Genomic DNA, 17,067 nt, shown 5'->3' with positions numbered 1-17,067 from the left:
TCCCTGAAAGTTGGCACCCAGGCTGATAAGGTTGTTAAGAAGGTGTACGGTGTGTTAGCTTTTATTGGTAGAGGGATTGAATTTTGGAGCCGTGAGGTCATGTTGCAGTTGTACAAAACTCTGGTGCGGCCGAGTATTACGTACAGTTCTGGTCACCGCATTATAAGAAAGATGTGGAGGCATTGGAAAGGGTGCAGAGGAGGTTTACCAGGATGTTGCCTGGTATGGTGGGAAGGTCTTATGAGGAAAGACTGAGGGACTTGAGGTTATTTTCGTTAGAGAGAAGAAGGTTACGAGGTGACCTAATTGAGGCATACAAGATGATCAGAGGGTTAGATAGGGTGGACAGTGAGAGCCTTTTTCCTTGGATGGTGATGGCTAACATGAGGGGACATAGCTCTAAATTAAGGGGTGGTAGTTATAAGACGGATGTCAGAGGTAGGTTCTTTACTCAGAGGGTAGTAAGGGCGTGGAATGCCCTGCCTGCAGCAGTTGTGGACTCGCCAACTTTAAGGGCGTTCAAATGGTCAGTGGATAGGCATATGGATAACATTGAAATAGTTTAGGTTAGAAGGTCATTAGATTGGTTCCGCTGGTCTGCACAACGTTGAGGGCCTGTACTGCGCTGTAATGTTCTATGTTGTATTCTCTTGACCTGATGCTACTGCACATTTCTACTTGGAGCTTCTAATCCCACCGGTCAAAGAAATGCAAAGTGCAGTGTTCCTTGGGCACTGTGCTGGAGTGGAGTAGAGTTGGGGGAAGTTATAGCATCAGCTACCATATTCTGGTAGGTATTTCATGAATATTAGTGAATAGATGAGGTGTGAAGGTAGGCGATTAGTCAGTTGAGTGGCCCAGTGTTTAGTCGGGTCTGATTGGGGAGGGGTGGTTGTTAGATCTAATCATGGGAAAGTGGAATGGTCAGGTCTGTAGTTGGTGAGAGTCATAGAACATAGAACATTACAGCGCGGAACAGGCCCTTCGGCCCACAATGTTGCGCCGACCAGTCTTATTTTTAAAAAAAAAATTGACCCACTAATCTAAACCAATCCCTTTTCGTCCATAAACCTATCCACCAATCTCTTAAACGCCCCCAAACTAGGCGCATTTACAACTGCAGCAGGCAGGGCATTCCAGTCCCTCACCACCCTCTGGGTAAAGAACCTGCCCCTGACATCCGTCCTATAACTACCCCCCCTTAATTTAAAGCCATGCCCCCTCGTGCTAGATTTCTCCATCCGAGGAAACAGGCTATCACCATCCACCCTATCTAAACCTCTAATCATCTTATATGTTTCTATAAGATCCCCTCTTAGCCGCCTTCTTTCCAGTGAAAACAACCCCAAATCCCTCAGTCTCTCCTCATAGGACCTCCCCTGCATACCAGGCAACATCCTGGTAAACCTCCTCTGCACCCTCTCCAAAGCCTCCACATCCTTCCTGTAATGTGGGGACCAGAACTGCACAAGGGGGGTAAAAGGCAGAAGTTGGTGGTGGTCGGGTTGGAGGAGATATTTTTGCATCAGTGGGGAGAGGAGTCCAGTTTGGGGTGTGATCAGGTCTGGTTAGGAGTTAGTTAGGTGGTGCTGTCGGTTGTGGAGTTATCCTGGAGTCTTAGATCAGGTTTTAACTTGTTTGACATTTCCTGCTACACAAGATAAAGGTGCACAGTGTTCCGGGTAATATATTAGCATGGATAGAGAATTGGTTAACTAACAGTGGGCGGTACAGTAGCACAGTGGTTAGCACTGCTGCTTCACAGCTCCAGGGACCTGTGTTCAATTCCTGGCTTGGGTCCATGTCTGTGTGGAGTTTGCACATTCTCTTTGTGTCTGCGTGGGTTTCCTCCAGGTGCTCCGGTTTCCTCCCACAATCCAAAGATGTGCGGGTTAGATTAATTGGCCATGCTAAAATTGCCTCTTAGTGTCCTGAGATGTGTAGGTTAGAGGATTAGCAGGTAAATAGATAGGGATATGGCAGTAGGGTCTGGGTGGGATTGTGATTGGTGCAGACACAATGGGCCAGATGGCCTCTTTCTGCACTGGCTTGGTCATAGAAAGAAGTCTCACAACACCAGGTTAAAGTCCAAAAGGATTATTTGGTAGCAAACTCCATTAGTTTTCGGAGCGCTGCTCCTTCGCCAAGTGAGTGGGAGTTCCCACTCAATTGACGAACTCTCGCTCATCTGACAAAGGACCAGCGCTCCGAAAGCTAGTGGTGTTTGCTACCAAATAAATCTGTTGGACTTTAACCTGGTGTTGTGAGACTTTTTACTGTGTTTACCCCAGTCCAACGTCGGCATCTCCACATCTCTGTCATAGAAGACAGAGGGTAACAGTAGAAGGGTGCGTTTCTGAATAGAGGGCTGTGACAAATGGTGTTTCTCAGGGTTCAGTGCTGGGATCTTTGCTGCTTGTAATATATATAAATAATTTGGAGGAAAATATAAGTGGTTTGATTAGCAAGTTTGCAGACAATACAGGTTGGTGGAATTGCAGAAAGTGATGAGGACCGTCAGAGGATATAGCAGGATATTGATTGGTTGGAGACTTGGGCAGAGAGATGGCAGATGGAGTTTAATCCAGACAAATGTGAGGTAATGTCTTTTTAAATGGCAGAACCTTAAGAGTATTGATAGGCAGAGAGATCTGGGTGTACAGGTATACAGGCCACTGAAAATGGCAATGCAAGTGGAGAAGGTAGTCAAAGGCATATGGCATGCTTGCCTTCCTCAGCCAGGGCGCTGAGTTTAAAAATTGGCAGCGTTAAGGAACCTTCGTGCGGCTGCACTTGGAATTCAGTTCTGGTCTCCATACTATCAGAAGGATGTAGATAGAGGCTTTGGCAAGGGTACAGAAAAGACTTATCAATATGTTGCCTGGTATGGAGGGCATTAGCTATGTGGAGAGGTTGGAGAAAAGGTTTATTCTCACTGGAACGACAGTTGTTGAGGGGGCGACCTGAGAAGTGTACAAGATTGAGGGGTATGGATAGAGTGGAGAATGAGAAGCTTTTTCCCAGGATGGAAGATTCAGTTACTCGGGGGCATGAGTTTAGGGTGTGTGGGGCAAGGTTTAAAGATTTTTTTTTACATGGGCTGGGCGGGGTGGGGTGTCTGGAACTCACAGCCAGGGGAAGTAGTGGAAACAGATACAATTGTGACTTTTAAGGGGCATCTTGACAAATTCACGAGTAGGATGTGAACAGAGGGATATGGTTCCCCGAAGGGTAAGGGCTCTAGTTCAGTCAGGCAGCGAGGCTGGTGCAGACTTGGAGGGGCGAAAGACCTGTTCCCATGCTGTAATTTTTTTTTGTTCTTTGATGCTTGCTCTTATTAAAGCTAAAGTCCAATTCAGAGTCCATAGGATCCAAGGCAAAGTGGCAAATTGAATCCAAAATTGGCTCAGAGGCAAGAGCTAATGGTCAGTGGGTGTTTGGAACTGGATGACTGTTGCTATTAGTGTTTCACAGGTTCCATGATTGTGGTAAATATCAGTGATTTGGACCAGTACATATGTTGTACATGTGGTTAATAATAAAGAATTAAGTTGTAGACAGCTTGAAAATATCAATGGACTAGTCAGGTGGGTGGGACAGTGGCAAATGGGATTCAGTAAGAAGTCTCACAACACCAGGTTAGAGTCCAACCAGTTTACTTGATAGTAATCCCACAAGCTTTCGGAATCAGTGTTCTTTCGTCAGGTATGTGGAAGGTTCTGATCCGAGAAGGGCATATAAAGTCACACACAGCTTACAGAATGGGATTCAAATGGGATTCAATCCAGAGAAGTATGAAGTATTGCATTTGAGGAAAGCTAGAAAGGCAAACAATGTGTAATAACTGGTAGGAAATTGAGAAGTGAGGAGGAAAACATCCTGGACTGCTTGTCCATATATCCCTGAAGGTGTCTGGACAGGTAGACAGGTAAATAGGTAATCAGTACTTGCCAATATTGACTGAGGCATAGAATATGAAAGTTGGGACATTGTTGAAACTGTACAAAATGCTTTTTAGACGACAGCTGAGTATTGCATGAATTTCTGGTCACTGTACTATAGGAAAATGTGCATATAGTAGAGAGGAAATTTGAGGACATTGCCTGGATTGAAATACTTTCATTTGAAGGAAAGATTGGATAGGCTAGTGTTGTTTTCTTTAAAGGCTGACAGAGACCTAATTGAAGTATATAAAATGAGAGTGTGGATAGGAAGGTTCTGACCAGCTCAGTTAGGATCTCCATGTGTCTATAACTACAGCACAGATGTAGGCAAAGAGGGAAGAGGTTTAAAGGAGATTCATGAAAAATGAACAATGGTAGAGACAGCAACAATCATTACATTTAAAACGTATTTGCATTAGCACTTGAAATGCCATAACCTACATTGGTACTGTAGTCAGCAGTGCTGTCTCACAGCACCAGGGACCCGAGTTTGACTCCAGCCTTGGATGACTGTGTGGAATTTGCACTGTACGCATTCATTGGTTTATCTGGTTTTCTGTTGTTATGGACCAAGAATTGGAATGTAGGCTACTTGTTGGCCAGCACAAACGTGTTGGGCTGAATTATCTCCTTCCATGCTGTAAATATCTTTGATTCAGTGATCTGTGTTTACTAAATACTTGTCATCATTTCCTTCAACTCCAGATCTATGCAGAGAGGAGTCAAAGCTGCTTTACTCTAGACAGTACTACTTGACGAAAAAGTTATCCATGGTGCTGGTGTTTTTTAAACATAGGTTATATTGAGCGATTCTTAATATAATACGTTGAACCTATGACCTGAAATAAGTGATACAAGCATGGAGACTTAAATGTTTATTTAAAATTATTTTTAGCGTGTTAAGTAACGGTGTGCTATAATACCGCTGTGCAATTTTAATGCCTATGTTGCATGTCTTTATAGAACATAGAACATAGAACATTACAGCGCAGAACAGGCCCTTCGGCCCACGATGTTGCGCCGACCAGTTACAAAAACAATGACCCACTAGCCTATACCAATCCCTTTTCGTCCATAAACCTATCCAGAGATCTCTTAAACGCCCCCAAACTAGACGCATTTACAACTGCAGCAGGCAGGGCATTCCAATCCCTCACCACCTGCTGGGTAAAGAACCTACCCCTGACATCCGTCCTGTAGCTACCCCCCCTTAATTTAAAGCCATGCCCCCTCGTGCTAGCTTTCTCCATCCGAGGAAAAAGGCTATCACTATCCACCCTATCTAAACCTCTAATCATCTTATATGTTTCAATAAGATCCCCTCTTAGCCGCCTTCTTTCCAACGAAAACAACCCTAGATCCCTCAGTCTCTCCTCATAGGACCTCCCCACCATACCAGGCAACATCCTAGTAAACCTCCTCTGCACCCTCTCCAACGCCTCCACATCCTTCTTGTAATGCGGGGACCAGAACTGCACACAGTACTCCAAGTGCGGCCGCACTAGAGTAGTGTACAGTTGCAACATTACACTGCGACTCCTAAATTCAATCCCCCTACCAATAAACGCCAAGACACCGTACGCCTTCTTGACAACCTTATCTACTTGATTCCCAACTTTCAGGGATCTATGTACACACACACCTAGATCCCTCTGTTCATCCACACTATTCAAAGTCCTCCCGTTAGCCCTATACTCGACACATCTGTTGCTCCTACCAAAGTGAATTACCTCACACTTCTCCGCATTAAATTCCATCCGCCACCTCTCGGCCCAGCTCTGCAACCTATCTAAGTCTCCCTGCAGACTATGACACCCTTCCTCACAATCTACCACACCTCCAACTTTGGTGTCATCAGCAAATTTACTAATCCACCCAACTATACCCTCATCCAGATCATTAATAAAAATTACAAACAACAGTGGCCCCAAAACAGATCCCTGAGGCACACCACTCGTAACTGCACTCCATGATGAATATTTACCATCCACCACCACCCTCTGTCTCCTATCTGATAGCCAATTCCTGATCCAACTTCCTAGATTACCCACAATCCCATACATCTGCATTTTCTGCAGAAGCCTACCATGGTGAACCTTATCGAACGCCTTACTAAAATCCATGTATACCACGTCAACTGCCTTACCCCCATCCACCTCTTTGGTCACCTTCTCAAAAAACTCAATAAGGTTAGTAAGGCACGACCTACCTGCTACAAAACCATGCTGACTATTTCTAATCAATTCATTACACTCCAAATAACTATAAATCCTATCCCTAATAATTATGTTATGATATTGAGTAATTTTCCTTCTAAATTATAGAATTTTCCAAAATCTACTTAATTTTTAATTCCGCTTATGTTTCATCTTGACTATTAAAGGTAACAATTTTCCTGCATTTTCTATGGGTTGGACCATTGCAGGCAATTGCAGTGATAGCACTACTCTGGCAAGAAATAGGACCATCTTGCATGGCTGGAATGGCTGTACTACTTATCCTGATGCCCACACAAACCATTTTTGGAAAGTGGTTTTCAGTACTGAGGTATGATCATTTTACAAAAAAGCCTTCTTTCAAAATTGTGGGATTTGTAGGGGATTACTGATTGTATTTTTCTAAATAGATTGGCGCCTGATTGTTTCTAGATAATTTTCACATTTGAGAAAACTTTTTTGCTGGTTCTATTTGAATTGAAAATTTTGGCACAGACAAGAAGGGCAACTTACGCCTCATATCCTCATAGATTCCTTCATTAAGATTCACCATTCTAGTCTCCAAACCAACTACTTCACTCTCCATCTTGATTAAAAGTTCTTTCATGTTATGGTTGCTCATCCCCAAGGGGTCGCATGCAGCTACGTTGGCTGTCATCTTCCAGGATTCAATCGACTCTGGAACAGTCCCTGCAGATTGGAGAGTAGCTAATGAACAAAGGAAATTACAGAATAGGAACAGGCCCTTTGGCCTGCATCGACCTTGCTGCCCGACTTAACTAAAACCCCCTACCCTTCTAGGGACCATATTCCTCTATTCCCATCCTATTCATGTATTTGTCAAGGCACCCCTTAAAGTTACTGTCGTATCGGCTTCCACTACCTTCCCCGGCAACAACTTGCAGGCATCCGCTACTCTTTTTTAAAAAAAATCTGCTTTATATATCTCCTTTAAACCTTGCCCCTCACATCCCAAACCTGTGCCCCTTAGTAATTGACTCTTCCACTCTGGGAAAAAGGCTTCTGACTATCCACTGTCCATGCCTCAATTTTGTAGACTTCTATCAGGTCTCACCTCAGCCTTTGTTGCGCCAGTGAGAACAAACCAAGTTTCTCCAATCTCCTCTCATAGCTAATGCCCTCCATGCCAAGGATCATCCTGGTAAATCTTTTCTGTACCCTCTCCAAAGCCTCCACATCCTTCCAGTGTAGCCTAACTAAGGTTCTATAAAGCTGCAATGTGACTTGCCAATTTTTAAACTCAATGCCAATGAAGGCAAGCATGCCATATGTCTTCTTGACTACCTTCTCCACCTGCATTGCCACTTTGTGACCTGTGTACCTATACACCCTGATCCCTTTGCCTATCAGTACTCCTAAGGGTTCTGCCATTTCCTATCTGTATTAGACCTTCCAAAATGCATTTCCTCGTATTTGTCCGGATTAAATACCATCTGCCATCTCTCCGCCCAAGTCTCCAACTGATCTATATCCTGCTATATCCTCTGATGGTTCTCACTGCTATCCGCAAATCCATCAACCTTTGTGTGTTGTCCGCAAACTTAATCAATCCAGCTACATTTCCTCAAATCATTTATATAAATTACAAACTGCAAAAGGTCCCAGCACTGATCCCTGAGGAACACCACGTGCCACAGCCCTCCATTCAGAAACACACCCTTCCATAGCTACCCTCTGTCTTCTTTGACAGAGCCAGTTTTCTATCCACTTTGCCAGTTCACCTTTGAACAAACGCGACTTCACTTTCTGCACCAGTCTGCCTTGAGAGACCTTGTCAAAGGCCTTACTGAAGTCCATGTAGACAACATCCACTGCCCTACCCTCAATCATCTCTGTCACTTCTTCGAAAAACTTAATCAAGTTCGTGAGACGTGACCTCTCCTTCACAAAACCATGTTGCCTCTCACTAATACATCCACTTATTTCCAGGAAGAATCTTCTCCAATAACTTCCCTACCACTGATGTAAGGCTCACTGGAGTTCAGACAGATGAGGGGGGAACCTCAGACATAAAATTGTAACAGGACTAGACAGGGTAGATGTTCGTGATGGCGGGAATGTGCAGAACTAGAAGTCATAGTCTGAGGATTCAAGGTAGACCATTTAAGACGGAGGTGCAAAGCCATTTCTTCACACAGTGGTGATTCTGTGGAATTCATTACCACAGGAAATACTTGATGCCAAAACATTGAGTATATTTAAGAGGAAGCTCGTTGTAGCACTTGGGGAGAATGGGATCAAAGGTTAAGGGGAAAAAGCAGCTATTGAGATGGGCGATCAGCCATGATCGTAATGAATGGCGGAGGAGGCTCGAAGGACCGTGTAGACTCTTCCTACTCTTATCTTCTACGTTTCTACGTAATTACCCTCTGTCTTCTATGATTGAGCCAGTTCTGCATCCATCATGCCATCTCATCTCTGATCCCATGTGACTTCACCTTCTGAACCAATCTGCCATGAGACCTTGAGTTCAAAGGCCTCACTGAAGTCCATGTAGACAACATCTGCTGCCCTACTAATCATCTTTGTCGCTTCCTCAATATGCCCACTTATTTCCAAATGGGAGTAAATCCTGTGTTAAAGAATCCTCTCCAATAATTTTCCTACCACTGAAGTAAGACTCCCTGGCTTGCAATTATCGAGATTATCCTTTCTACCCTTCTTAAACAATGGAACAATATTGGCTATTCTCCAATCCTCAGATGTCCCCTGTAGCCAGTGAAGATACAAAGATTTCTTTTAAGACCTCAGCAATTTCCTCCCTTGCCTGTCAGTATTCTGGGGTATATCCCATCAGGCCCTGTCTATTATACTGTTTTTCAAGACCTTCAATACCTCCCCCTATCTGATCTCAACATGACCCAGCTATCTACACACTGTTCCCCAGACTCATCCATTAAGTCCTTCTCTTTGATGAATACTGAATATTATGCGTCATTTAATACCTCATCCATTTCCTTTGGCTGTATGTATAAATTCCCTTCCCTGCCCTTGAGTGGCCCAACTCTCTCCCTGGCGACTAGAACTGCACAACATTCGAAATGCGGCTCTCTAAAGTTTTATATGGCTGTAACATAACTGCCAACTTCTATACTCAATGTCCTGGTTTGATGAAGGCAAGCATGCTGTATGCCTCCTTGACATCTTATCCATGTTAGTTGCCACTTTCGGGACTGTACACCCAAATCCCTTCGCATATATGTCTAGCTAGTTATGGCTACACTGTTCTTTATATTTCTGGCTGTTTTTAATATTTCCTTGTTTTTTTTAGCCACATTTTGCTGGTTTTTAAAATCCTCCCACTCTATTGTCAAAATTGTGACTTCCATGGGGTACCTCAGCACATCATTTGGGATACAATCCTTTGAACATCCATGTCTACTTTTCTTTGATCTGACATAAATAGCCAATCACTGCTACTTGCTGCCTTCTATCTTTGTAGTTGTTGTATCCACGTTCACACTATATACACAGCTATCAATTTTTCATTCAATGATTGAGGAAAGTACTCAATCGTTTCATTGTCCTAAAGATGTGGGACTGGTGTCAGAGGATTGGTGAATTGCAAATGTTGCATACATCTCTTCAAAAGAGGGTGCAAAGATAAACTTAGCAACCACAGAGTAATCAGTTTAATTTAAATGGTGGGGAAACTTTTAGGAATGATTTTTACGTTTAGAGTCACAAGTAGGCTTATTTTAACACTGCAATGAAGTTACTTTGAAAATCCTCTAGTCACCATACTTGTTCATATACACTGAGGGAGAATTTAGAATGGCCAATGTGCCTCACTAGCACATGCTGAATTTAACAGTCACCTAGCAAATGTTAATTAACGAAAGTCAGCATGCATTTGTTAAAGGAAAATAATGTTTAACTAATTTGATGAGTATTTTTGAGGAAATAGATGGTTGATAAAGATTAATGCAGTTCATGTATATGGACTCCAAATGGCATTTGATCAAGTGCTGCCTAAAAAACAGACTAGAATAGTTAAAGCCCATGGGTGGCCTTGCAAATATAGAAAGGTTGCCCTGTTGAAGAATTAGAGAAGTATTTCCCTCTGCAGGGTATCTGTGCAATTACATTGCATGGAAAGGGAGAAGCCAGGATAGTTCTTCTTAGAAAGAGAAGGTTGAGAAGAGATTTGATAAAAGTGCAGGGTCATTGGTCTAGGGGTATCATTCATGCCTGAAGGTCTCGACCCCACATTATCTTTATGACTGTCCCAGTGTTGTGTCCCTTGCAGGCCCTGTGCTCTCTGTTGCACAAAGCTCAAGGGCTCATCCAGGATTTGAACCCCGGAACTCCCACATGCCTGTTAGGGTACTTCAGCCGATAAGTCATGCAGGAGTTCCAGGGTTCAAATCCAGGACAAGCCTCAACCTTTGTGCAGCAGAGTGTATCGGACCTGCAAGAGACATGCTTCACTGGAACAGGATACAAGATTGTGGGGTTCAGGCCTTGAGTCACCCTCAGGCAGTGGACCTACTTCACTAGGACAGGATAAAAGATTGTGTAGGGTTGAGGCCTTCGCTCACCTTTGGGCAGTGGAGAGCTTGGACTTGCGAGGGACATGCCACTGTTAAGATAGCATGTTGAGTTTGGAAAATAATCCAAGAGTGACGTCACAGAGAAGTGGTCAAGTTGATTGGTCAGTGAGTGCCTGATATCAGTTAGTGTTTAAGTAGCTGAATCGGAAAAAAACATTTGTTGTCCGTATCTAGATTCGTTCTAGTCTAAGAATTAAATATTTACATTTAAAATATGTCAGGTGAGGACAACCAAATGTGTGGCTTGTCACGTGGGATTTCCTGGATGACGACATGTACAGGAATTGCTGCCAGTTGCAGAAACTGGAGCCCCAGGTTTCAGAGCTTGAACAGCAGCTGGAGACACTGGCATGTCAGTGAGGCTAAAATTTACATGTTTGGATAGCATGCTTAGAGAGATGGTTATACCACAGCTCAAGGGACTAGAGGAAAGAATGGAATGGATGACCAGTAGGCAGTCCAGAACAATCAGGCAGGTGGTGCAGGAGTCCCCTAGGATCCTGCTCACTAATCGGTGTTCCATTTTGAAAGCTGATGTGGGTGATGGTACTTCAGAAGAGTGCAGTCAGAACCAAGTTTTTGTCACCATAAACACTTGACTATACAGAGAGAAAGAAATGAGCAATAGTGATAAGGGCATTCATTAGTGGGGAGCAGACTGGTGTTTCTGCAGCTGAAGACATGAGTCCAACACGGTGTATTGCCTCCCTGGTGCCAGGATCAGGGATGTCACTGAAGGTATGCATGGCATCTTGAAAGGGGAGGGTAATGGGTTAGAAGTCAATGTACATGTTGGTACCAACGATATAGGTAAAATGAAGAATAAGGTCTTGCATCAAGAAATCAGGGAGCTAGGCATTAGATTAAAAAGCAGGATCTCTTAAGGTTGTAATCTCTGGATTTCTCCCTGGTACCACGTGCTAGCGAGTATGGAAATAGGCAAATAGGACAGGTGAATGTGTGGCTCCAGAGTTTGTGCAGGAAGAGGGGATTTAGATGCCTCAATCATTGGGACTGTTTCTGGGGAGGGTGAAACATATGCAAGTGCAACAGTCTGCACCTGAACCACACTGGGGCCAACATCCTTGCTGGTAGTTTTGCTCTGGCTGATAGGAGGAGTTTGTACTAGTCTGGCAAGGAGAGGGGATACAATTAGTAAAATCGGGATGCATCTATAGTAAAGCGAGCAAGTCAAAGTGAGTTCAACTATGTTGAGTGTAAGGCAAGGCTTGGATGGTCTTTATTTAATGCTAGAAGTTTAATAGGCAAGACTGATGATTTAAGGGTGTGAATTGACGCATGGAAGTGTCATTTTGTGGCCATCGCAGACATGTTTGGGGAAAGGGCAGGACTGGCAAGTCAACATTCCAGGGTATAGGATCTTGAGTTATAGAACTATACAGCACAGACAAGGCCCTTCGGCCCATTGAGTCTACACTGACAATAACCACCACTAAGGGCGTGGTCATCTTTGTCCCGTATCCTTGAAAGTTGTGATTTTTTTCAATGTTTCCAGCCTCCACTACCTTTCCAGGTATTGCATTCCAGTTTCCCACCACCCTCAAGTTTTTTTCCCCTCAGATCCCTGATGTATTTCCTGTCCTTTACCCTAAAATTATGCTGTCTTGTGATTAACCCTTCAAGCAAGGGGAACAGCTGTTCCCTACTCTGTCTATAGCCCTCAATTTTATACACCTCAATTGTCCCCCCTCAGCCTTCTCTGCTCTTAAGACAACAATCCAAGACTATCTAGTCCCTCCTTATAGCTCAAATGCTCTATCCCAGGCAAATTCCTGGTGAACCTCCCCATACGAACTCTAGTGCTATCACATCCTTCACATAGTGAGGCAACCAGAATGGCACACTACTACAGCTGTGGTCTAACCAATGCTCTGTACAACTCCAAAACATCCTTGCTGTTATACCCTGTGCCATGACTGATAAAAGTTAGTGTCCCATATGCCTTCTATCCTATTCATGTGCTCTGCTAACTTCAGGGATCTGTGAATGATTACCCCAAGATCCACTAGCTTCCTAGTGTCCTGCCATTCATTAAATACTCCCTTGTCTTTTCTTCTTCCAGAGGTCATCACCTCACATTTCTTGTAACCTACAACCATCTTTTCACTATTAACTACCTTATCAATCTTGCTGTCACCTACAAACATTCCCCCCACATTTTAAGCAAGACCTTGGAGGGTGTAAAAAGGGAGATGGTGTTAACTAAGGAGTCAGTTACTGCAAGGAGGAGAGTTGATGTATTGGAAAGGTCTTCAAACTCACTTTTTTGGGGGTAGAACTTAATATAAAAAGGGGACAGCCACATTACTGGGAGCTTATCATAGGCACCCAAAGAATCATCATGAAAGAGGAGCAGACATACATTCAGATGTGTGATATTAATAATCGGGTAATTATAGTGGAAGATTTCAATGTCCCCAATATAAATTGGGCTGGTCATAACATGAAGATTTTAGAGGAGGCAGACATTTTGAAATATATTCAGGGACGTTTTTGTATCAATATGTAGAAGGCCCTCAAGGGATGGAGGAATGCTGGACCTGGTTCTGAGGAATGAAGTAAGAAGTCTCTCAACACCAGGTTATAGTCCAGCCAGTTTATTTGATAGTAATCATTTTAAGCATTTATCCAGCCTCTCCTTATAGCTCAAACAATCAAGTCCCAGAAGCATCCTAGAAAATCTTTTCTGCACTCTTTCTAGTTCAATAATATCCTTTCTATAACAGGGTGACCAGAACTGTACACAGTATTCCAAATGTGGCCTTAGTAATACCTTATATAACTTCAACAAGACATCCCAACTCCTGTATTCAATATTCTGACCAATGAAACCAAACACGCCAAATGCCGTCATCACCACTCTCCACCTGTGATCCACTTTCAAGAGCTATGAACCTGTACCCCTAAATCTCTTTGTTCTATAACTCTCCCCAAAGCCCTGCCATTAACTGAGAAAATCCTGCCCTGGTTCAATCTACCAAAATGCATCACCTTGCATTTATCTAAATTAAACTCCATCAGCCATTCATCAGTCCACTGGCCCAATTGATCCAGATCCCTTTTGCAATCCTAGATAACCTTCACTGTCCATTATGCCACCAACTCCCTCAGTGTAACCGTTTCTGGTCAATGTAACCCAAGGATGTTGACAGTGGGGGATTCATTGATGGTAGTGTCATTGAATGTCAAGGGGCGGTGGTTAGAGTGTCTTATTGGTGATAATTGTTATATACATAACTGGCAGATGATAATGGTATGGGAAACGATAAGCAAGTTTGCGGATCACACCAAGATTGGTAAGTTTAAGTTTAAAGTTTATTTGTTAGTGTCACAAGTAGGCTTCCATTAATACTGCAATGAAGTACACTCCGGCTGGTGCCTGTTCAGTTACACTAAGGGAGAATTTAGCATAGCCAGTGCACCTAACCTGCATGTATTTTGGACTGTGGGTGGAAACCAGAGCATTCGGAGGAAACCTACGCACTCAGAGGGGAGAATGTGTAGAATTTGTACAGTGACCCAAGCTGGGAATTGAACTTGGGCCCCTGGCACTGTGAGGCAGCATGCTAACTACTGTGCCATGGCAGGTGCATAATAATGAAGGTGGTCCTAAGTTACTGGAAGATATAGATGGATTGGTCAGATATGCAGAGCAGTGGTAGATGGCATTTCATAGAATCATAGAACCCTACAGTGCAGAAAGAGGCCCTTTGGCCCACTGAGTGTGCGCCTAACACAATCCCACCCAGGCCCTACTCCCATATCCCTACGTATGATACCCACTAATCCCTTTAACCTACGCATCCCTGGACACTAAGGGGCAATTTCTTAGCATGGCCAATCAACCTAACCCCCACATCTTTGGACTGTGGGAGGAAACCAGAGTACCTGGAGGAAACCCACGCAGACACGAGGAGAATATGCAAACTCCACACAGACGGTGACCTGAGCTGGGAATTGAACCCAGGACCCTGGAGCTGTGCTTCTGCGCCGCCTGTATTTAACCCTGATAACTGAGAGATGATGCACTTTGGAAGAAGTAGAAAGACAAGGGAGTACTAAGTGAAAAGCAGGCACTAGAAAACTGAGGAGAACAGATGGTTCTTGGGGTCCTTATTCACAGATCCCTGAAGTCAGCACAGCACGTGAATAGGATAGTTAAGACAGCATATGGGACACTTGTTTTTAAATCAGTAGTAGCAATACAAGAGCAAGAGTGGTATGTTGCAGTTGTACAGAATGTTGATAAGACCAAAGCAGGAGTACTTCATGCAGCTCTGGTCACCTCATTATAGGAAGGATATGATTGCACTAGAGCAGGTACAGAGGAAATTCAGCAGCATGTTGCTTGGATGGAACATTTGAGCTGCAAGGAGAGATGACATAGGCTTGGATTGTTCTCTTCAGAGCAGTGAGGGTTGAGTGGGGACATGATTGAGATATAAAAGACTGAGGGGAATGGACAGGGTGATTAAGAATCAGCTGCTCCTCTTGGTAGAGAGATCAGTCATGAGGGAGCATTGTTTTAGGGTGAGGGACAAGATATTCAGAGGGAGTTTGAAAAAAATGTCCTCAGAGCATGAGGAGTGTCTGGAATGCACTGCCTGGGAAGGTTGTGGAGTCTAGAAACCTTACAACCTTTACAAAAGGTATTTGAATGAGCACTTGAATCATAACATTCAAGGATATGAGGCAGGTGCTGGAAAATGGGATAATCACATCTTCAGTAGTAATTATTGTCTGCAGGCTCAATGGACTGAAGGGCCTGTTCTGCATTGTATGACTACTGGGGGGATTTTATGACCTCGCTTGTCCTGAAACCATAAAATCCCTCCCCAGGTCCCCATGGTTTGCCCCTTGCCTGATCTGATTCCCGTAGTGGGCAGGCTGACAAAATTCCAATTGATTTCTTTAAATTTGTGAATTTATCTACAGAGTAGATGGAGAGAAACTGCTCTCATCGGCTCAAGTGTCAAGAGCCAGAGGACGTGATTTAAGATGGAAAGGTGAAATAAAGAAAAAAACCATGCAGTGGGTGGTAAGAATCTGGGATGTACTACCTGAGATGGGTGGAGGCTGCCACAATTGTACCTTTCAAATAGAAATTGAATTACCATGTGAAAATAACATGTTGCCTGGTATGGAGGGAAGGTCCTATGAGGAGAGACTGAGGGATTTGGGGTTGTTTTCGTTGGAAAGAAGGCAGCTAAGAGGAGACCTTTTTGAAACATACAAGATGATTAGAGGTTTAGATAGGGTGGACAGTGATAGCCTTTTTCCTCGGATGGAGAAAGCTAGCACGAGGGGACATGGCTTTAAATTAAGGGGTGGTAGTTATAGGACGGATGTCAGAGGTAGGTTCTTTACCCAGAGGGTGGTGGGGGAATGGAATGCTCTGCCTGCTGCAGTTGTAGATGCGCCTAGTTTGGGGGCGTTTAAGAGGTCCGTGGATAGGTTTATGGATGGAAAGGGATTGGTTTAGGTTAGAGGGTCATTGTTTTTCTCTTAATTGGTCGGCGCAACATCGTGGGCCGAAGGGCCTGTTCTGCGCTGTAATGTTCTATGTTCTATATTGCCGGGTTATGCAGAATGGGGATTGTTGGAGTGGAGGAGGGAATAGTAGGGGAGAAGGAGAAGGGGCTGTAGGACTAGCTGAATTACTTTTGCAGAGAATTGGTGGAGGGGGTGATAGAATGATTTAGAAATTTGCATCTGCTGCTTATAACTACTGCCAAGATATCTTCTGCCGTGACATGCCACTCTAAGCTGCCTTGAAGCAGCTTCACACTTGCAGTTGCTTGTCAGTGAATGCTCTGATATCCATCATTCAACTACGTCTTACCTGTCTTTCTGCTGCCTTCCACTTTGCCGTCAAGAGAAGATCTCTGTACCCTTTCAGCTCTGATCAAATGGTTGAAACACTATATCATTTTCTTTACTGGTTGCACTTTTTAGATTTTTTTTAGAAACTAGAAGCAGGAGCAGGCCATTTGAGCCTGCTCTGCCATTAATTTTGGTCATGGCTGATCATTGAATTCAATATCCTGATCTCTCTCTACCCCCGCCATATCCCTACAGCCCCAAGAGCTATATCTAATTTCTTCTTGAAATCACAATGCTTTGGCCGCAACTGCATGCTGTGGTAGTGAATTCCACACATTCACCCCCATCTGGGTGAAGAAATTTCTGCTCACCTCAATTCTAAACGTTTTACCCCAAATTCTCAAACTGTGATCCCTAGTGCTGGGCTCCCCTTCTTTCTGAATCTACCCTGACTAACCCTGTTAAAATTTTATACGTTCACTCTCTCTT

General features: G+C 43.8%; 1 protein-coding gene across 1 annotated transcript in view; it reads left to right on the top strand.

Moving 5' to 3' along the window:
• Positions 1–17,067, top strand: part of abcc4 (ATP binding cassette subfamily C member 4 (PEL blood group)) — a 411,789-nt gene that overhangs the window by 73,672 nt on the left and 321,050 nt on the right. The window contains exon 6 of the mRNA XM_080198151.1: positions 6,328–6,491. Coding sequence (XP_080054277.1) covers positions 6,328–6,491 — 164 coding nt within the window. The remainder of the gene's footprint in view (positions 1–6,327; positions 6,492–17,067) is intronic.

The sequence above is a fragment of the Carcharhinus amblyrhynchos genome, chromosome 10, assembly GCF_965287045.1.
Source record: "Carcharhinus amblyrhynchos chromosome 10, sCarAmb.v2.hapA, whole genome shotgun sequence".
Classification (NCBI taxonomy): Eukaryota; Metazoa; Chordata; class Chondrichthyes; order Carcharhiniformes; family Carcharhinidae; genus Carcharhinus; species Carcharhinus amblyrhynchos.
The sequence above is the reverse complement of the archived record's forward strand: the minus strand, read 5'-3'. Positions and strand labels throughout refer to the sequence as shown.